Here is a 23015-nt window from a genome sequence, read left to right on the forward strand (position 1 = left end):
TGAACCAAAAAAGTATAGCTATGGGCTGTAAAACCAAAAACAATGAGCTGAGGGGAAATGAAGAATGGGGTTATAACTCTCTGTGGGTTTGTTACTGTGGCATCCTTCACCTACAAGCAGTCATGGAATCCATTGTTAACAAGAAAATACTAATTATAGCCACTTTAACAAACCTGAAGGAAGAAACTTTGTTAATCTACTAAAGGGGTTATCAGGAATTCAGATTGGCTTTCACTCAAACTGCTTAGTAAGGTGATTTGCAACATTTCTGAGCTTGTTGACATTTCTGTCATCCTGACAGTTTCAAGGGCATACACCCAGGTGGTCAATTCCTTACCGTTCTGTATCCCAAAAAGGAACAGGCCAGGTTGTTGAGGCTGGCTGGGCTGATTGATGCTCCCACTCACAGCAGTCTGAAAGAGAGTTCCTGGCTGTTGAACAGGGGAGGAGGTGGTCGTCTGGAGGTTTGCTACGCCGTTCTGTGAGGCAAACATGGCTGACTGTGCAAGTTCTTGAGCCAGCCCCCCCTGCAGAGAGGCCATGTTGGACTGAGGCATGAAGAGGCCCACGGGTGGCTCCTGCTGGTTGTTTGAGCTACTGCCCAGCTGCATAGGCTGCTGCTCCTGAAACATAACTTGCTGTCGTGGATCGGTGGGGTTCCCTAAGGCCATGGGCTCCGAGCGATCCTGCTGGTTTACTGCCACCATGCTGGCTTGGGAAAAAAGCAGAGAGGGGTTTTGAGGCTCTTGAGAAACTAGACTGCTGCTGGTCAAAGGAGGGATCTGGCCCTGGCTGCTAAACAGGAGACTGGAGGCCTGGTCTTGTGTAGCCAGGGTGTTGTTGCAAAACAGCAGGCCAGCCTGCTGTTGCTGCTGCTGGCCTGGAGACAGTGTGTTTGCAGATGGATGTGGGGAGATGTTCTGAAACAAGGAAGCCTGCTGGGTTGGCTGTGTGTGGGGCTGAGGCTGGGAAGGCTGCTGCTGCTCCATGGGGCTTCTCTGCTGGATTGGGGACAGCTGGGTCTGAGCCTGAAATACTGATTGTGGTTCAGGGGCAGGGGACTGTAGTGCACTGAGGAAGGCCAGCTGCTGTTGCTGCTGCTGTTGTTGCTGTTGCTGAGAACTGCTGGTTGTAAGCTGAGTGGGCAGGGAGGTCTGAGGGAGGAAAAGTCCAGGGGTTGAGGGTTGCTGCTCTGGAGACTGTAGCACTGTCATGGTGTTTTGGAAGAGAGCCGCCTGGACCTGCTCCTGAGACGTTTTCTGAAACAGAGCCCCCTGTGGATCTTGTGTTTCAGCCAAAGAGCTGGGGTTGTGGAACATGGGTGGTGAAGGGTGAGAGGGTGTCTGCTGGAGGAAGTTTGTCTGAATAGAAAGTAGGTCATTTGCCTGTTGAAAGAGAGCTGCTTGTTGCTGCTGCTGCTGTTGTTGCTGCTGCTGTTGCTGCTGCTGCTGAGCCTGCTGGAAAAGAGATCCCTGGTTTGGCACCACTCCTTGTGACGAGCCTTGCTGTTCAGCGTTCTTGCCCTGGGAGGCATCCTGAAACATGCCACACTGCATCTGAATCTGTGACTGAAACAGCTGCTGCTGTAAATTCTCCAAAACCTGCTGCTGCTGTTGCTGCTGTTGAAGCTGTTGTTGCTGTATATGTTGCTGTTGTTGTTGCTGTATATGTTGCTGTTGTTGTTGCTGAATTTGCTGTTTTTGGATCTGTTGTTGGTGCTGGATGTGTTGCTGCTGCTGTTTGGTCATGGAGTTGTCGGACTGAAGTGGTAAGCTACAGAACCCTTTGGCTTTAAGTTGTCTCACTGCCTCCTCCAGCTGGGCCACTTCATCTGGAGGGAACAGTGGCAGCTGCTGCTGCTGGGGCGTAGGTTCTCCGCACAGCCTCCCCACACCTCCAGTGCCGCCACCTGGCCTCTCCTGCCCGAGGCCTTCTCTGGGCTCCAGGAGGAACTGCTGTGAGCCTTGCTGAAGCAGGGAGTCTGCAGGTACAGAGAATGAGCTGGTGGCAGCAATGTCCTGCTTCTGGATGGTGCCTAAGGGCTCAGTGTTGGTGAAAACAGGGGCCTGGCCTTTGTCAGGGTCGCCTGCAGGCTGAGTCAGGTTGCTGGAGAATGGTCTGTTTTTATTTAGGTGCCCTGCAGTCATGTCTGGGTTCTGCTGGGCTGGACACAGGTCACCAGTCTGTTGGCAGCACAAAATGGAAGATGAAAGGTGTGCTTTATTTTGTCTTAGCATGTGCACCAATGCTGTGGCATTTTTATTTTCTCAACCTATATCCACAAGAACAATACATATGACTTTTTCTGAAAGTTTCCAACCTACTTAAATTGTTTTCACTAAGTAAAAGTGGTTATTGAGGCCTTCACTGAAGTAATACATCAATACAGCACCTTAAATACTCTAGAAGATTGGAGGTTGCTGGTCACCTCCATAGGAGTGACATCTTCTCTCTTCACTAAAGGCAACATAGAGGGCATCAAGGCACCATCTAGAACTGTAGGAGCAAGAGCAGAGAACATATTCAATCTTATTCTCAGAATGTTTTATTGATTTTTTTCCCAACTGTTTTTAGCCATTGTAAACTAAAAAGTGAAGTAATGTAGGCACTGTAGGGCCACCACAAACGCAGCCCATTTGTATAGATATTTTTTACCTGAAATATACAGAACTACAGTAAACAATCATGGTTATGTATAATAGTTAGCAAAAGGAAAATTACCTTTAATTTGTTCATCAAAAGTACAAGTCTTCACGGGAGAAGGCATCTCTTTCTTCACAGGAACATCGTGTTTTGCTGCAAGAGCAAACATCAGCAGATTCCACAGAGTCAACAATTCATGTAAATCTTCATACATATCCTTTCACCACACTCAAGTTATTAGGAGAGACACTAAATGTGGTGTAATGGACTGTAGATGACATGGTTAATCATTTTAATTACTTCATATCTTTCAAAGTTGTCAATCAAGGCACCCAAAGGTCTTGAATGTGGATGACCCTGGATTCCTGTGTGCATAAACTGGATGTGTATTGTGCTCTGAAACATATTGCCTATGATTGATAATACTTGCTCTGATTCTACTGAACTGTAGATGGTGGTGTTGGGTAACAGTGACAATAGATTTTTAAAAAGGCCCTATAGTCATAAACTCAACAAATCTGTGATGCAGTTCTTGTTTCTTTTAGGGAGGGACAGTTAACTACAACAGAACATGCTTTTTAACCACTAGTTGAGAAACAATCGGAAGGTTACATGAAACTTTGTGTAATTTAGTTGTTTAAGTGAAATTGACTCAAACAGACCTGGATCTGGAGTGTAGGTAAAAGGCTGAACATCATGGGATCTCCCAGCATTCGTCACCACATAGATTCCCACACACACTGCAGAGGTGATGGCTTGATTCTGGTATGGAGGAACCTTCACTATCAGGTGATTCTTGTGGGTGATCATGTAAAAAAAAATCAAGTCAGGAAATAGGTACGAAAGCAGCATTACTGCAGCAGTAGCTCTACACTTATCTAATCAGAGCCAGAGGGTGAGAAAACAGTGAACAAATATACAATGATTACATCAATTTAATTATTTACTTAAATTAATATTACATCTGAGTTTTTGATCATTGCACTTGGACGAGCAGGTCATCACTATGTTTGTGTCTTGTGCTCTACCAACACATCATGAGCATTGAGGTGAAGGGGTACTCTTTTCTGTGGCTGCAGTGGGTTGTACTGTAAATGTGCACGGGACTGGAGGTAGAAAAAGAATGAGCTGATTGGATTTACATAGTGATTACGCTGCACTCAGTTATGAAGAACACTGGCCAACTTCGACAGTGCAGGATTTGAAAAACATTCAAAAAACAAAAATACAGATCTTGGGTTGGGAAATGCTTTCAGCATATTTGTTAGGCCTTGAATTTACATGCCATGTGTTTCAGATAATGAATGTAAACAAAACTTTTTTTTTTCCTTTTAACAAGTAAACTCCACAGTGTAGCCTTACTAAAAACAAAAGGAGAAGAACCTTTTTTTATTAACTGCAGACTTATCAATTCATCTACTTCTGACCATTTTGTTTACAAGGGTATAGGTTTAAACTGGACTGTTGAGACACATTCAGACTGAGCGTAATTAGGTCAGAACACAATGAGACTACTCAAACCTTTGAACCAGCAGCCATTTAAGATGATTACATGATTACAAGCCCCATACAAATCTGGAATGGCTGCTTTTATCTACTCAGCTCATTAGTAATTGGCATTGATCAATGCAAAAATGATCACATTCTACCTGGTGAAACAGCTCCATGTCAATTTCAGCCTCTGCCTTCCACGATTTCTCATCTAGAGAGAAGATGTAGCATGTTGATTGGGGGAAAAAACACCACATTAAAAATGGAAGAACGTAAAATGTCCATGGACAACAATAGTTGAAAAAGACTGATTTCTTACCAGAAACATTCTCATGAAATATGACTTTGGTGTCTTTAAGAAAGTTTTTGCCAATGATGAAGACTTCTTCTCCACCCCTCGCTGAACAACTGTGTAGTGATTTCTTCAGGATTTCAGGCACTCCTGCAGGTTGGGCTGTAAACGAAGCAGACACAAGCACCAAGATTATTTTTTGACATTTTCACCTTAATTGGATGGGACTGAATAGAGGCAGACAGGAAACAAGGAGAGAGAGAACCAAGATTTTGCGGTTATCTGGTTTGTGCCTTAACCAATTGGCTAAGTCAGAAAGACAGAAAAGATATTTTCATCTCTTTTTTTCAGGATTTAACTGATAAAATCACAAATTTTCACACTCAAAGATTTGTCACTCAAAACCACTCTCCTTTTTCTGTAACACATTACAAAAACTTTTTTCACCCCTTTGCCACACACACACACACACACACGCACACACACACACACACACACACACACTCATGCACAGATGCCAAGGGGGATTACTTTTTTTTTTGTGGAAAGATATTTCCCTGGATTGCATGCCGGTTCTGTGTAAACAATAGAGGTCCATACACCTCTATTGTTTTGTCCTTTCCTTCTCTTTCTCCCCTGTCTCTCCCAAATCCACTTACACAGAAACTTTCTTATGGCCCTAAGCGTCTTTCCTGTTTATGAAACCAACCACACCCTCATACTGTAGGCATTATTAAATAACACTTGAGTCTGAAGGAATCTTTACACATTGTCTCCAAATGCTGACATCAAAAGACAACAGTCTCCTGACCTCAGGCTATAATAAACTTTAGAACCAGGGCCTCTCCTGTAAAAAGAGAAGAAGAAAATAGTTCTACGTACCGAATAAATGGTAATTATTAACTAAGTTGGTTACAGGTCAAATGTTTGTTTTGCCTATTTTTAACTCAATTTTAGTGACACTGGTTTCACATAAGTGAAACAACAAACCAGAATTTATGCAACAATCCACAGAATCTATTTTTTGGAAATATCTAAAATCTATCACTTTATTTTTCAGTGGAACAACCACTGTATCAACTAATATAATTTTCCACAGAGACAAACACAGGGAGGTTGACATACTACACAGGATTGGAGATGAGGGAGTCTGTAGTGTGAGCACTGATCCATCTGAACGGGGGATGTTGACCCGAAACACCAGCCGAGCACGTGTGCTCTTTTTCTTGGAACCAGCAACACCAATACGAGCCTCGACATCAGTATTACGGAGCTTCAAGATCCCAACGCAGTCCACCCTGCACAGGGAGACAATGTTAGGTTAGAAGACTCTGTAAAACAACTTTATTTGCTCAACTAGTAGCTCTTGGCAACAATTAATACACTGCATCTTATTCAGTCTCATTATGGTAATTGCTTTCCCCAAAGGGATCAACAAAGTATTTATGTAATACCTCACAGCTCACGTGGGTCTATCACGCTTTATTATGCATCTAATAATCTGTGAAGTATAACTGAGCACATAAAAGCAAAACTTAGTTTGTGGCTTAATATATTCAATTATCACACAAAATACCTAATCTCAGTCTGAAAAAAGTACATACGCCAGTGTCATGTTGGTGCTTGGGTCAAGGGACACCTCAATGACAGTTGTCCCGTCAATGTCCACTTCCTTGCAGGCTGTGGTGTTGCGGCCAGTCACCCTGCAAGCTTGGTAAAATCCATGAGGCTTCACACGGCCAGTATCGTTTCCCACAAATATTTGCAAAACCACTGGCTCGTTCACCCCCTCCAGCTGTGCAAGTGAAAAAAGAGAGAAAAAAGAGTTAAAAGGCGTCAGCATTCACTGATAAGGTCTGAATTTGATACAGACCTGTAGGATGTCAGGTGGATGGTAAATTTTTCTGTGCGAGTAAGAACATTTTATACAAAACTTGAGTACAGACAGAAATGTTTGAACCACTAACTTTCAAAATCTGTATGATAAGGATTAGATTATTTTCTATCCTTTCCTGCCCTGACACAATTTGGTTGTGGTTAAACTTCTTCCCCTGTCTCTTCACCTTTTCTCGTTTTGCTAAGTAAGCGTATTTCCCTACCTGTCCAGCAGGTGCCCTCACTGTGTTCCAAAAGTACATTTTGGCATCAACTCAACAAGCAATCACGTTTCATGTGTAGTCCATGTTTACAATATCTTCGTCTATTAGTATAGGCTTGTTTGTCAGCATATTTAAATTCCACTTTCTTGTGCCATCTAGTCAGCCTCTTAAAAGCCTACTTCTGGTTGTTATCTTCTGCTGTTACCTTCAGTTTCTGATTTCTGAGCCCCTTCAGTACAAACAAGCTGGTAATTTATCTCCAGATCCCCTCCTGGGCTAGCATGAGCAACAAACTGGCCAAATTGATGATCAAAAGTAGAACAATGTCTCTGCTCTTGCTCCTATCTGACTTGCCTCTTGCTGAGACTCTACTGCTTTACAGTTACAGCCCTAAATACAGGTACTGCATTCACTTATTTTCCTTTGTCTTCGCTTTACAGTTCCTTATCGTCTATCCAGTTTTGCCCATGTTTTTCTGGTGTTTTTCCTTTCCCCTATGTTTCCTGTCCTCCCATGCCTGTCTCTCTTTGTCTATGTATGTGTTTATGTGTCCATGTTTTGGGTGTGGCACTCATCTCTCTCTTTCCCTGGTTGCTGATCTGCCTTCACACCTACAATCCATCTACTCATCAGCCCAGCAGTATATCTACCCTGGTTCGTCATCCACCCTTCACCAGACCGTTGCTTCTGCCAGTTTGGTATCTAGTGTTCAAGGCCGGTTGGAACTGTGTATTCTGTGTCTTTTCCTGGTGTTTTCTCTGAGCTAATCCTTGTTTCCCTGTGCTCCAGGATCACTGCGTGTCTGCCTGCTTGTCTGCTTGTCTCCCTGCCTGCCAGGCACACAACATTACCCACCACCCAAACCAGCTTTCCCTCAACCCTCCACCTGCCTGCTCCTTGGTTCATCCTCCCTTTCTGCCGATTGGTCATCCGGCCCTGATCAGTTCTGCTCTGCTAGCCACTAGCTCCCCTCTGCCTTCTGCATTCGCCTGCTGGTACCCTCATTCCCCATCCACCTTCATTCCCTGAGACTATACAATAAACCTTCTCTTCATTCGAGCTCTCAGTCTGTCCTGCGTTTGGATTCACCAGTTGATCATAATCAGCAGTAGCCTGATTTTAATTACTTTTGTTGCAGACATTCATAGTCCACAGAGGATGAATCAAGCTCACACCACGCCATAAAGGTAATGCATATGGTTGTCAACTGTAAACATGAAGTATTTCATTCCTGTTGCCACTAAAAACACTATGGCATACGTACCAATACACCACCACTACAATAGGAAACCACAATGCAGAGAAGATATAAAAGACTGGATTAGCAATAACTGGTATTAAACTGGGGGGCTATGAAAACTTGATCTGGACAACCCCACCAAGCATTTTAAGTCTCTGCAGAAAGAGACTCTTTCCAATGGACATTTTTCACACAAATGCAACTATAGGAAATCCGACACGTGTATTTCAAAGCCTCTAGCAATAACGCAATCATTAGCTTAACTTAACCTTAAACACCATAGCAGGAAAGCCTAAACATTGACTATAGAGTTCATAATAGAGGCTGTTTTAATAGTTACCTTTACAGTAGGGAAGCCTTGCTGAGTGCGGTCCTTCACTGACCCCCTGCTGCCTTCAGTCAGATAGCGGGCTCGGTGCTGAGTCTCAGGCTGGACAAGGATCTTCAGATCCTTCCCCTCACTCTTCTGTGGATATTGCATGGAAAGAGTTCCTCCTTTCTGATTAGCTGTCTGAGGATCATCAGAGCTGCATAAAAAGACCAACCAAACAAAAAACAGTTTGACAGAGACATCAACAGATCACTTCTAATGCTAACATTTTCTAGCAATTCTACCGTACTACATGTAACCTAGCTCCCATCTTATGCAAATGTGGTGGATTAAAAAGTATGTCTTCAACTTTGACAGAAGAGGACCATATCCTTATTTTTTAATATGAATGGATGATCCATGCTACTATTGGCACCAACTTTGGGTTCAGAACCCAATTAAAAGGGAAGATGGCACAATATGACCCCTATCAATATTAAATATCTGTGTATATATCTGGCTGAAAATTGTTCTTGGGCCTGCTGCTGTAAAATTGCTCTCATAGCCGCAACAGTGAAAAAGCTCTGAAGTTGCCATGGTGCACTGAGCAATGCAGAGTTAAGAGGCCCTACAACAACCAAGAATATTCTATCTTCAGCTCTTAAAGCGTTCAGTTATCTGTTTATTTAATCTGCTCTGCTTATCCTAGGTCTTGGAGAGGGGCTCTGTGATTCACTGTGGCTGACCATTGTTTGTACTTCAGTATCCTGCCCCTCCCTCCCCTCTGATCAAACCGCTCTTCTTCAGTCAAAGTGTGGTGGGAAATTTAGACCCAGAGTAGTTTGTTAAAGATTTCCATCTGTTGGTGTGTGTCAGTGTGTCATTTCCTAATAATACCTATTCTGACAATCAGGATGAGTGCTGTATGAGATTATCCAGAGGGACCTTTAAGACAATAGTAAGGAAAAATAAATGCTGAGTACCTACTTCAGAGCTTAATAGTACAACTACCAATAACAGAATATTAAATGAAAAGGTAATTAATTACTGAGTAAACAACTAACTAACAGGAATCTTTGTTCTCTTTGGTCAATGATAGGTGACAAATTACAGGAAAAACCTGAGTGAGGAAAACATAACAAATGCAGATGCTTTCATACCAGGCACAAGGGTTCAGTGAGGGTCCTTCAGTTTGCTCAATGTTATGCATTGTTACACATGACAAAGAAAAACAACAAATCTTCACAGTTGAGAAGAGAATGTTTTGCATTTTTGCTTGAAAAATGACTGAAACGATTAATCAATTCTGAAAATAGCTGCTGATAAAATTTTGATTATTGCAGCTCTAGAATGTCTTTTGGAAGAATTGTGTCCATCCCCCCAGTAGAGCTTCAGGGACTTTAACCTGGAAGCTTGTGCTGGACTCACATTTACTAAGAAAGTTGTTTTTCCATTAATTCTTCACCCATCTGTACGTAACCATAGCTTCCTTTGACAACTTCGTGAAATCTGCATGCACATGACATGGACATGTTCCGGACATTAGAGTCTAACAAGTCAAGTATTTCAAACTAAACACATCTAAAGTTTACACAAACCTTCCTTTTGGTCCCATCTTGCTGTCAGGGCCTAGCTGTGAGAGGACAAAGTGTGGGCCTTTGGCACTGTCTGCATCAAAAACGTCCATACTGGCTTCCCCCGCAGGCACAGACTTAGGACCAGGCCTCTGACGAGGGGTACGTTTGCGGGACTTTCGAGGTACCTCTGTGTTGTCGTTGTAAGAAACAGTGCTCATGATACTAAAGTTGGAGAGAGAGTCATCCATCCATATGCTGTTACTCTGCTCTGAGTCCAGGGAGGCTTCATCTTGGCAGGACATACGGCTATCATCGAACAAGTCTTGTGGAGGTGGAGAAATGTTCAGTATAGTCCGGCGCTTAGATGGGGTCATCTGGTGATGTGGCTGGGCCTCCTGGGATGTTACACTTCTTCCTCCTCCTAGCTCACCGCTTACCCTGCAGGTGCCACCACTGCTGCCATTACCATTTCCACTTTCTGTTCCGACAACCTCCGGTACCACTCTGCTACTCCTGGTGTCCTCTAGGTCAACATTGTTGCTGTGAACTGGGTTCTGGTCACTGGTTGAACAACCGGAATGCATGGTGGAGCTGGAAGAGGTGGAAAAAGCACTGCGGGGGCCTTCCATGGTCATAGAAGAGGACATGGCATCTACAGTGCAAATAATTAGACAGTGAGTAAGGGCATCTCAGCCAATGTTGGCTAGCAGTCCCATTTAAGCAGCAAAATCTGTTTGTTTATTTTTGCTTTTGTTTAGTGTTTTTAATACATCCAATTAAAATTTCCCCCTTATCAATGGATTTAAATGTGTGTGTCTGTGGCGCCGATGATTTCTGTGTATTTGTAAGTGTACAGTATGTGAAGCACAGTATACGTATGGCTAAAAACAGGCCAAAGAAGAGGTGAGCAGTCACTTCTTCTTCTTAAAAAAAAAAAACGAGATAAGAGTAAAAATGCTTGTGAATAAATTAACAACTAAAAAAGTCTTTTTAAAAATAACGGAATGAATTTATCAGTATTTTTAGCATTTTGTTCATGTTCAACAAAATAAAAAATTAATCAAAATGATGAAACGGAGAGGCAAATTCAAAACAGTCATATGCACAATAAGATGCATGCTAATTATTGGAGCTTTTATTTTCAATTTTCTTTTGTTTGTTTTTTTTTGTTTTCTTTTGTTTTTGCTACAAAAGTTCATTTCGTTGGGACTGAACGTAGCCACAGAATCAAAATAAACAAGCTTCTGACCTATGAAGCAGAGAACTGCAGACCATTTTATATGCAGACACTCCCTGCTTCAGAGGGAACTTCCTGGAATATAAAAATGAGACAGCGAAATGAGCAATAAGAGCTGAACAATAAAAATGTATTCAGATTGAAAAAAAAAAAATTACACAGGGTATTTTGTTTGTCAAAAAAGTGTTGCTCCAGCATGCTGACATACACTGTAATTTCAAAAGCATTCAAATAGTTACAGTGAACTAGATGAGGAGTGGGAGGGGAAAAGTGTGGTTAAGTTGCAGAATGTAAAAAAAAAGGAGTTAGACTGCTGCTGACATTCTGTTTGGTGACTCATTAGTTTGCAAAACACACAGTCGGAGAGAAAAAGAGGCACATACAACACACGGAGGTAGTGTTATTCTGAGCAAGTATCACAAAACAAGCATATATATGATCACAACCAAAAAATATGAACACATACAATGGTTCATCCTGTCTGACTGCCCTTGTCTTTTCACTCTGCTGCATTAAAACAACCTGGCCAAGCCCTCTAATGGTTTGAGTAACGGAGAAAAAAAAAAAGCCAAATCAATGCTATACATTGAAACATATTACAGTCCATTACATCAGTTTGGACTACATGCATTGTTTGATGAGCAGTGACCTGTGACTTGTACACATCATTGTAAGCAGGCAGGGTGTAGGGTGTGGGGGGGGGGGCATATTTTTCCTTTCTTCATCACATGCTTTTTAATGGTAGATCACATCCAATTTACTGTTGTATTCGTGACTGTTCTCACCTGCTATTGTGACCTGGGGGAAAAAAAAATATTCAACTGGGGCTCTGTCAACAACCTGTTCCTCACACTCACTGTATAATGTGTTTAGTTCCTTTCATACTGTAATATTATCCAGCCCCAGGTTTGCTGTGTGGTCATTTGATAAATTAATTCAGGAATTTGCATCATTGAACCACAAAACTGAAATAATAAAGGTCTTGAAATTAGATTTTAATCAGAGGCCACTGAAGTAAAGCCTTTAGGATGAGGCAATGAAGTAGAATACACCATAAAGTCCTTCTCGTGTTACTGGATACCATGATTTAATGTTGCATGTTCCCATACAAATTTTCAATTAGCATAACCCAGTTGACACACGGTAAGCCTGGATTTTCTGAGCCCAGAGTCAGTTGCCCATTTTGCTCCGTTGGCAATTAAGCCTTAGCTGTTTTACTGCCCTTTATAGTTCATATTTCTTCAAATTATTTACCAATTGGGAGGGCGGCTAAGAAGTCACCTCTCAGAGTAATGTTTTGCATGTGACTACCATGATGTATCAAGTAAACACACAATGACAGCGTAGTAAAGATTCAAAGGAAAAGAAAAGACATGATGCAGCATTCATGTCTCTTGACGTTTTCCTGACAGAAGCATATACTGATATTTCTAAAACCTAAAGGTGATTCTTTATATGTTTCAAACCTGTGTGTACTTTGTTGTCTATGCACTGTGCCGTACTCCTCTTATTTTGGTTTCACAATGTTTAATGTCAGCATAAAACCAGACAACCCAACTGCTCACTTTCATGAAACACGAAACTTCTTCCAGTAAGTGGTAACAGATCTGTTTAAATGAAATGCTGTCTGATCATCACAGACCCAGCAAAACATCTGTGGTTCATCTAAATTGCACCAAACCAAAATGTTTTAAAAGTTGCAAGTGACAGGTTTCCATCCGTCTACACTGTCTACACAAGATGTTATTAATTTCCTATAGAGACAAAAAATCAGAAATAAAAGTGTGGAGAGGTCAGCAAGGTTATCAACCAATAAAACTGGCCAAAGTTTGAACTGTGCACCAATTAGCCATTAACAGTCTATCTAATTTCTGGACTTGTGTTTGTCTGCCAATATGATTTTTTCTGTGAACAATAGCTCCATCTTTGAAGTGCAAAACGAGCAACAATGTGATTACAGCCACTCAAAGCTTCCTAATTTTCTAAAACAAAAAAAGGACTGATAAAACTGTTAATACAACCAAGTACTTTGTGCTGTGCATGCAAAACTATAAAATAATAAGCCCTGCCAGGCTCTCGTATATTTATGGGGTACTGTGCTCAGTTTAAAACTACCCTTAATTAATCTCACATTAAGTTGATAATGTAACATAGAAAAACGGAAACTGGCAGAGGGCTCTGAACCTACACTTTGACCAACATTTCAAAAGCCAACAACATAGAGAAGATCACAGCAGTCTTCTCAACCAAATATTTCAGTGTATGAGCAGGTACAGACAGCAGGCATGCTCAGTTGAATCAATTCCAATGACATACTGTAACTTCCCTCTTGCACTGTGTTTTTTTGGACTAACGCGAGTGTCACAGAGCAGCAGGCTGGTTGTCTGACTGGCTTTCCTGCCATATGCAGCTGTTTGTTTGCCTACAGGTAGATACTGTTACATGAGTTATGTTTTTGGGGTGGGGCGTAATCAGTTTGCAGATGAGAAATAAGGATAAGGAGAGCAGGATCCTACCTGATGCTAGGGAAGCTGAAGGGGGAGGCCCCGCCTCTCCGCCGCTCTTTTGACTCATGACTTTTGGGTTCTGCTGAGTAGAGGAAGGCAACTGCAGCTCTCTGGGAAGAAGGTCATACACTGATTCTATTGAGAGAGGAGGGGTGAGGACAGATATAAGGAATAATAAGGTGACATATTCATAGGAACTCAAAAGTTTTCTTCAGTTACAACAAGAATTGTGATTCATATGTGTCAGTTCGGTGACTAATTAGCTGTACACATGACTCCTTGTTTTGCATCATGCTGTATTCAGAAATACTGTTTTTCCATGTAATTCAATTTCATGTTGATGTTGTAATCACAGTGTTAAACATTACTGTATAACAATCACTGCTATTACGCAATTGTAAGAGCATAACCACGACCTGGTTGGCAACAAATCTGATAAATAACAAGGAAATACTCACACTACAGAGCTATGTCTATGAGAACAATGCATGATAATTCCAGCCACAGTTCAGATGCCAAACGGGTTTCCACCTCTTATGCTTGTACAGACTAAAGTAGCCTTGAGCTGTTAGTCTCAAGCAGAAATGACAAGTTGGCTACAGAGGTCTGGTGAGATCGCTTCTTAATAACTACACATCTCCATTTTTTTTTTTTTTTTTAATTTTCTAACTTGTAGATTTTTCAATATTTGCTCAACGTGTCAAACCAAACAATTAACCCATTTATCAAAAAAAAAACAAAAACTGATGACTCAGTAATGAAAATAACCATTAGTAGCAGCCCTATTTGTGACATTCTTGCTAATATCCAAGTCACATATTCTCTTTATTGATTACTTCAATATCTTGGAGAGTGCAGTAAAATTACAACTAATTCAACATATACTGTGTCTTTCAAGATTATCCATGTCATTAGTGCTGAAATGGTAACTCAGTGCTCTGAATGCACCTTAAGGAGGAACAAACCACATGGGAAAAAAAGGACAAAATGACAGGACTAATGAGGTCAAAGCAAAAGCTGGAGCATACCAAATAAACAGCAGATGTCATTACAAACAGGCAGCAGGGTCGTACAAAGGCCTTTTCTCTCTTCTCTCTGCCTCCCTCAGGGCCAACAGGACATGGTGATGGGAGAAAGCCTTGGGTCAACAGCATGACAACACTTTTACTAGCAGCCTGATTCATCATCCAAATATTATGGTATGAACTTAGAGCGGCCATTACAGTCGCCTGACTCTCTTCTCTGCCAACTGCCAGCTTTAATTACTTGCAGCTGAGTCCCAGGGTTCGGTGTGTATATCAGATACTTAACCCTCCCATTGTTACCACTCGCTGTGTACAATAGACAAACCTGGGACATACTGAAACCAGCCCATGCCTCTTCATTCCCAAAGCCCTCCAGTCTCTTACAGCTCGCTTTAGAAGAGCAGGGAATGCTGGTTCCCAGAAAGGGAGCTTAAATCTGGGCTCAGCAAACTCATATAACTCACACTGAACCACACATACACACAGGATTCTAGTGTGGTTTTGCTGGTTATTTGCTGGTTATTTGTTCTCCAAACAAAATCACAGACACACATGCATGCATGTGCACACAACCCCCCCTCACTACCTCCACAAAAACACTCTCTCTGCCCCTGCATTTACACTTTAACTCTACAGTCTTCTTGGGGTTCACTGGCTGACTGCACATGCAGCAACATGTGCTCTGAGTGAGCAGCCCTTCCAGTAAACAGATTGCCAACCGCACAGACAGAAAATATGTACTCTCCTCTCAGAGCAGTGGTCTCGAATCACTGGCTGGCCTGTTCAAAGTGTTTCCACAGTCCCTTGACGTTTTTAAAAGCTGAAAAAAAAATCCTCTTTTGCTGCATATTTGTTTCCTCATAAGCAGACAGAGTGCAATTCTTTATTTACACGTGACAAAACACTGTCCCTTTCACACGGGAGAGTATCTAAAAAAATAAAAATGGTCGGCCTTGTTAGCTGGGAAATAAACCGTACTGACTCATGCACACCACGTGATGTTTTGATTTTAACTTAAGACTGCAGTCATGTTGTGCAGACCACTGACCACTGAGGAAAACCTTTCATTTTCTGTCCGCCTATGATCATCATAATGACAGATTAAAGCTCGACCAGAAATATTCACTGACAGACACCATGCTACTGTCGTTAGTTTTGATAAGGTCTACTCTTGCTATTAATACACTTTGATAAGTATCAAACTGAGCTGAAAAGTGGCCACCCTCATTAACTGTTTCACAAATTTAGTTTCTACTCATTATTCAATGTTAACAGATGGATAAATAACCACATACACTTCAAATCCAAGTTTCACGTCAGAAATCCTGCGTAAAGTTAGATACTTTTGAAGTCAACAGTCACATAATTTTACTCATTAGCCCCTCACCCTAACTTGGGATATGTTTATATGGTAAGTAGCGCAGGCTAAAGGTGAAAAAAGAAAGCACTCACCATGTGAATGGCAGGACTTACACTCCCATTCATTTCCCTCACATTCCTGCTGCTTGCTCTTACTAGCCCTGGCACCTGGGGCGTGGCACTGGTTTTTTGGCTGAGTGACTGATTTAACTCCCCTTCTGTCCCCCTCCTCCACTCCACCTACCTCCCTCCCTCTTCCCTGTCTTGTTTACTGTGCTCCCAGACCCTTTTCTATACTTCAACTTGCCCAACAGGTTAGCGGTAGTCTATTGTCATGTGGAATCCTGTCAAACAGAAATGAAGCAGTAGAATAACCTACTTATGTTCAAGGCTAGAGAAATGCAAAAGGTGGATCTACTGAAATTAGAGAAATACTACTAAGCAAAAACTGATGGGGAGGTTAAGATTAAGCTCACCTTGTTAGTACATTTGGAGATTAATCCAAGCATAGAAGGAAGAAAAAACAGTGAAAGGGCTGGCACCTGCAGCAAACCATGTACAACAACCCTGAAATGTTTACAGCCAAGCCTACATGAAGGCTGCCAGGGACTCCATAGCAACACAGATCAGGGGACAAGTCTTTTGAGCGTTTGCGTCTCTCATGAGATAATGTGGAGAAAATGAGGAAATAAAACAGCATTATCCACACTCAAATGAAGAACTCAGCGATAACAATGCAGGATATTACATGAACAACCTTACAACACTGGCAAAAATCAGAATATCTGTAAAATCACATATTATCTTATTTGGCACCACCCGCTACTATGGGATAACTCAAATAATACCCTTTATAATATGAGTATACAATTCAAGCTTAATTAATACAAAGTTAATGCAAGCATTATTCTAATGCAAGAATTACTGTATGACATAATACAACTCTGGTTTAATACTAATAAAAAAATCAAGTCCTTTTTTTTTACTGATTGTAATTGATTCATTACTTTGTTTTTAATACCTGATTAATTACCTCACACTTTATGAATAATGAAGTAATAAATTCATTCACACTAAGGACATACATTCTTTAATGTAGCTAGCAGCAAAGAGGTTCAGCTATTAGTGCTTTCACCAAACAAGAAGGATACAAGACGGTCCTTCGTTTGAACCTTTTCGTTTTCCTGGTCTTAAAAGTTGCTTGTTCTTGACCTTATCTGACTTAGTGAGCTGATGGTCATGTCTAACTTACCACAACTTTCTTTCTGTTAGTGTTCTTGTGTGAATATATGTCCTGAAACCACCAACGGTCATCCCCAAAATGCCATCTCATTACATCAACAACATAGTTCATTATTTATATTAGGGTTAATTTGGTTATATTTGCAGTATCTGTTATTGGACTGCAATAGCTGAGAATTAAAGACATCCGGTAGGTGTTACTTTTGTGGTCAGAAACTATTCCAATGGCAAGCGGCAGATGGGAAAGGCCACATGCAAAAAAAGTCAAAAAAAGCCTGATGACCTGTTGCTTAATGCAAGACCCGCCTGCGAAGCTACCAACGCAACACTCCCTGATTTTGTTAAAAGAACCATCAAAATCCCCAAATTTTCTCCCAGCTCTCTGCTGATGTTTTCTAACTCGACTGTGATGCATGACTCTTCAAATCACTCAACACCAATTCAATGGAAAACACTGGAACTAGAAGCACTATTGGTTACTTTACAAATCCAGAGAAGGTATCTTCAATGCTCGTAAATGAATAATATATTAACACCATCATTGTATTTGACAAAATGTTCAGCTGATACATGGAGAAATGCATTTTATAATGATGAGTCATTCATTACTGTTGCATGATTGCTGTTGTAAAACTTCATGGTCACAAGTTAAGAATCTTGTTCAAATCATATTATCTGAGGTGAGCACAGAGGGTTTCATATCATTTACTGTAAGTCAATACAGATAACAAAGACTGATATCATTTAAGCAATATACAGTCTTCTGCATTTTTTTTTACAGCTTGTGGCATGTCTGGTCTATATATATTTACTCCATATAAACTAATACACAAACTTCCTAGTAATATGATAGGACCTACTTATGGAATACAGGTCACATAACTTTCATTTATGACCGCGCTGCCTGTCACAATTATATCAGACATGAAGACTCAAATATGTTGCCTATGGCACAACTGCAGCCATTTTAATTGCGGATGTTGTCATTGCGTTTAACCAGTTATTGCATTCAGGAAAGATCATGACACCATCACTGCATTTGACAAAATCTTCAGCTGATGAAGAAACAGACAAGAGTTGCCACACTACAGCGGAGAAGATGTGTTAAATCACGGTAATTATGCATGTGTACTGCTCCTTTGCTTTTTGAATTTTAGTCATAGCTACAGTAGCATATCACCTCCACATGTTTGACTGCTTAACTGCAAGAGCAGGGAACTCCCAGCCCAGAAGAAATCAGGTCAGATGATTGAGCAAAGTCATTTTCATCAGGAAGTGAGAATGCTCACAAGAGTATAGTTTGATATTATCATAAAAGACTATTTAGTTTTCAGACTTAATTGAACTTGCATGATATCAGATTGACAATTAGCCAGTATTTTGACCTTCAGTATCTTTCTAGCTTTAACCACCCTGTATTGATTCAAAGAGTATACGCTGCTCAGGCTGGAGATAATCTTAAAGGAGAACATAAAAAAGGTGAATCAAACTGGATCACTATGAATCAAAGAAAGATAAATCACTGCTCACAATATCATTTTATATTTTTGTTATTTCCTGACCTGTATTTTCATTTGATATGGACCTTAGTTGTATGTAGTCTATCGGCAAATTTACACTGGACCTGGTCCAAGCTACACGTCAGCTCACAATTCAGTGCAGAGGAACATCAAAGCAAAGCATGGCTGTATTTGAAAAATATATTTTAGGTCCAAAACAGATCAAGAGTTCAAGTTTGGTGGCAGCCCTAGATATTATTATGAGTTGCTATTAAATATATGTGGTTATTGCAGCTATAGTTAAGATTTCATGGCTGTGGCTTTTAATTATGTCGCTCCCAAATAAAAAGAGTAGTAGTGACAAAGAGAAGTTGTTAGAAATGCAAACAACTCCCTGCAGTACCACTAATTTTAAAGTTCTGATGGTGTACCCTGACACTTACAGAAAAAGTCTCATATTGTTTCTACATGGTCATTTGAAAAAGTGAAAGTCAGTCAGGCTTTAAATGGGGCTAATTCATTTATGTCACACCAGGCTCAGGGTTTGTGGCATGTAGCTCTTTCAGTCCAGCTAATCCTGAAGTGACCAGGAACGACCTCCAGGCATCAGTTTACATGACTTGCTTTCAACAAACACCCACCACTATCCTGGCTTGACAAAACAGCCCACTGAGGCTCTTGTGAGGGCCAAACCACCCAGCTACAAGTCAGGTTTGACAAACAAAGTGGGTCATTAGTTGTACTTAATATGCTTGCAGCAGTGCAACAGAGTCAGCGTTATTATGTGTTCGCTGGGACAATGTTTTTCGGTTCTGGCAGTGAATAATAACCAAAAAAATAAAAGCAGGCACTGAGCTTAACATGAAAGCTTGACTTCAGAAAGCAGAGGAATTCTAACTATTTACAGACGACAACGCACACAAGCTCACATACATGTACAGTCACCAAGAGATGTTATGCTTACACACAGATAAATATACTGGAATGTACTAAACTTCTGAACAGTTCCTCCAGTGAAGTGAGCTGGTGACCGCGAAGCAACTAACTGTTTTCCTGTGAGTCAGAGGACACCATGAACACACACAGACACACACACCCCAAAAAAAAGGACTTCAACAAAACATTTTGTTTGCCAACATAGGCATTTCTGTCCTGCTCACAGGAAAACCATGCTGAGGCAACAGGAAGAGCCTTAAGCAACACTGCACGCAGACACTCACCAATGGTGTGACATCACCAAGCTGACATGTTAACTGCATTTAGTTTGAACCTGGAAAAGAATCAGCAAAACTAACTTTATAAGCTTCAATGTGCAAACAGTTAGTTCGGGAGTTAGTTTTTGTTTCCATGTCACGCCAAACACTTCGTCCGACCCACAGGGGATTACAAGACTGGTAACACATATACTGCGGATTATCAAAATAAAAACATCAATTAGAATATTATACTGTAAAAAAAAGCTACATACTTTCAGGTGACATGTTTTTATGTGCAAAATTTCAAATAGACTGCGCATCGAATGGCAGAAGAAAGTTTGCTAGCTTGGCTCTGTGCAAATATAAATCTTGTTTGTTTAATCCTTACAAAATCCAAGTGTAAAAATGACAATTTGCCAACTAATTCTTATCTTTTATTATTATTTATTATTGCCAATTCTATTTCAGAAGGAGTGATTTATGACATGTTAATTAGTGAGTTTTAGAGATGTTGCTATGTCGATGTTACCTTTCGACATAGGCAGACTAGCTGTTTCCAATCTTTGTGCTAAGCTAAGGTAACCAGCGGCCTGCTTTATATTTACTGTACAGACACGACAGTGATATCAATCTTTTTATCTATCTCTCCAGCAGGAGGAGAGTATATTTCTGCCAAAATGGCAAACTGTTCCTTCAAAATCTTTTGAGTATATGATTAACATGAAGACTCAAACACTCTGTGTGCACTACAATCCCAGTGAACATGATTTAAAAATAGTGTGTGGTGTCACAGAGCTCTAGTTTTGGAAACCTTGTGGAGTGATTTCTGATGGAAGCTGTTGACTCAATTGATAAGAAAGTGGAAATAAACAGATAAAATAGCTGGCACTGGGTCAACGTTTAGCATACAGTGGGAAGGTCTGTTTGAGACTTGAGGCACTCAGAAGTACACAATAGAATAGTAGAGTAAGAATGCAGGGTTAGAAATCTAATGCCAAAATACTGTAAACTGAGAAGCCATTTCATAACAATCACTGCCATAAACAAAAAGGATCAGTAGGTCTCCTCAGGCCTGGCAAACCTGTAACCTGCTCCTTTAGCACTTACACATACTGTACAGTCTTTCTGCCCTCATCTCCCTAAGTTACACTTCTTTAAGACCTGCCATTTTCCAGATGTATGACTATTTGTTATTAAGACTGAACCTAGACCTTCAGCTATTAATTACTTAAGAAGATTTGGCGCAAGGTCGAGTTAAGCAAAACTACAAAAGATCAAGATTCAGCAAACACCGCAATCACAAAACTGAATAATTTTGTTCTGGCCTTTTTTAGACTGTTTTACTGAAAATAAAAATCAGAGAACTTATTTTGGGGTCACTTGTTTATGGGTGTGTATGCCATCTCTGCTAGTCTTTAGCATAAAATTTCCCCCAAAAAATATTCCTTTAATAAACAGCATGCTCTCTCCTCTGTCCCACATGCTAAAACAGGACTTCTATAAGGATAAACACTGAGTACATAAAATCAGGGAGAAGCATGAAGGGAAAAAAGTTGTAGTCATAGTTCTACCCGGGCAGGTTGTAGCTTGCTGAGATGGGGAGACATGAATGCTGTCATTTCAGATGACGATGTCTTACTTAACTCAGCAAATTAAAAAAAAACTCTTTGCCAAACTCAGACATGAAGACAATACAGGAAGGAGTGGCAAGAAGAAGACAGGCAATGATGAAATATTATTGACATAAAAAATGGCGTTTTCAGTAACACAATGACAAATTATTACAGCTTTTAAAAGGCATAAGGAGAATTAGTTGAACATGGTATCTCTAAAAATGATCTATGAAGACCATTGGAGAGGGTAAAAATAAATATTGGGATGAACCTGACACTATTTTTAGTTACGAATTAATAAAAAAACAAAGGATAAGAATGTAATGATAATTAAAAAGACCAATAATGATTATTTTCTGAAGAATTAACAAGTTATGTGCCAGACTTCAATGAGGGTAAGAAATTTAAAGTGACTTTGAAAGCCAATGGAACAAAAATGATCTGCATAAATGTGAAGTTAGTCAACTGAGACAAACTTCACCTTGACTTGCCTTGACTTGTCCTGAGGCAAGATATTCCACTGTGTGTGGGGACCAGAAGCAAATGTGACCTTTGACTTTAAATTTGACAAGACCTGCAGTAGCTCCTGAATGGTTTAATTCAGGAGCTACTCTTTTTTCAGGTTTTTTGAGGTAGATATTTACCTAGTTTGATTTTTGATTTTAAAATGAAAACCAACTTTTAATCAACTTTCAAAATTAATCCTTATTCAACATACACTCAATTGCCAGCTTATTAGGCATACCTACAGTAGCTATGCAGTCTAATACAACCTTGAGCTGGGCTACATGAATCAGTCCAAAAAGTATAAAAAATGGTTTGTGCCGCCAAACTAATTAGATTGTTCCTATAACTCAGTTTTCAATGTCAAAATTTAGTGCAGGGGAAAATGAGTGGGTATACTCTAACCTTCCTCACACTTCTTTGTACTTTTTAGGTTCAGTGTTCTGCCACATTGCTTGGCTGGATTTTTATTTGTATCACCTTCAAAATCGCTCTGATAGAAAATGTTTTGGTTCAATCAAACTGTGTGTGTAGTCTATGCACTGCTGTTAGGTTTCCTGTGTCAGATTTGCCAGGTGTCAGAAATGTTAATATGAACAGTCACAACAAATGTAAAACACACAAAATGTGCTGGTTGATGTTTCTTGTAGGTAAATTGATAAATTGACAAATGAAATATAAATTTAGTTCTACAAAGCTTAAATTCTGTACAGATAAGCGTTTTATGAGTGGGTACAGTAGACATTTGGATAGTTCCCCCTTCAGTGCAATCTCCCCTTTCTAAACAAAACAGTACCATAAGGTAGACTTTATTTATACTGATATCGGTTATCATCTTACAAGTTAACAAAGAGCAGACAAAGGTGCTACTTCTGCTTTCAACTTCCTCTGCTAAAATAACCTGTCATACTTTCTGATGGCCTTGGCCCTACCAGGCATTGCTCTCAGTATCCAAACCCACAAGTGTAATTTTAATCAAGACAGAGAAGAAATACCAACAATGACAGGATGCTGGGGGAAATCGGGCAGTCCAGTGCTTGCTCCTTGCCAGTCTGCCAAGGAAGCAGCAGATGACTCAGAAAAAAGAAATTAAAACACCGGATATTGAGATACCACAACCAGTAGGCTGTCGGATTGTTTGACGACATTATGACAAAGGTATTCATTATTTCTGAAGGTCA

The 23015-nt window shown here is 40.5% G+C and overlaps 1 protein-coding gene across 3 annotated transcripts in view; it reads right to left on the reverse strand.

Annotated features, from left to right (window-relative positions):
• The window catches only part of nfat5b (nuclear factor of activated T cells 5b), a 37141-nt gene that overhangs the window by 5942 nt on the left and 8184 nt on the right, over nt 1-23015 (reverse strand). The window contains exons 1-12 of one of the 3 annotated variants that reach the window (XM_041033147.1): nt 14425-14533; nt 13406-13531; nt 9674-10304; nt 8106-8292; nt 6031-6221; nt 5552-5724; nt 4454-4588; nt 4293-4345; nt 3306-3438; nt 2722-2796; nt 2393-2496; nt 338-2183 (exon numbers count right to left, since the gene is read on the reverse strand). In XM_041033147.1, the coding sequence (XP_040889081.1) occupies nt 338-2183; nt 2393-2496; nt 2722-2796; nt 3306-3438; nt 4293-4345; nt 4454-4588; nt 5552-5724; nt 6031-6221; nt 8106-8292; nt 9674-10304; nt 13406-13463 (3586 nt within the window). In that variant the 5' untranslated portion in view covers nt 13464-13531; nt 14425-14533. Of the gene's footprint in view, nt 1-337; nt 2184-2392; nt 2497-2721; nt 2797-3305; nt 3439-4292; nt 4346-4453; nt 4589-5551; nt 5725-6030; nt 6222-8105; nt 8293-9673; nt 10305-10901; nt 10965-13405; nt 13532-14424; nt 14534-23015 lie in introns of those variants that run through there. The other 2 variants (XM_041033156.1, XM_041033139.1) reach the window with 2 other exon arrangements.

Source organism: Toxotes jaculatrix, chromosome 1, assembly GCF_017976425.1.
Source record: "Toxotes jaculatrix isolate fToxJac2 chromosome 1, fToxJac2.pri, whole genome shotgun sequence".
NCBI lineage: Eukaryota > Metazoa > Chordata > Actinopteri > Toxotidae > Toxotes > Toxotes jaculatrix.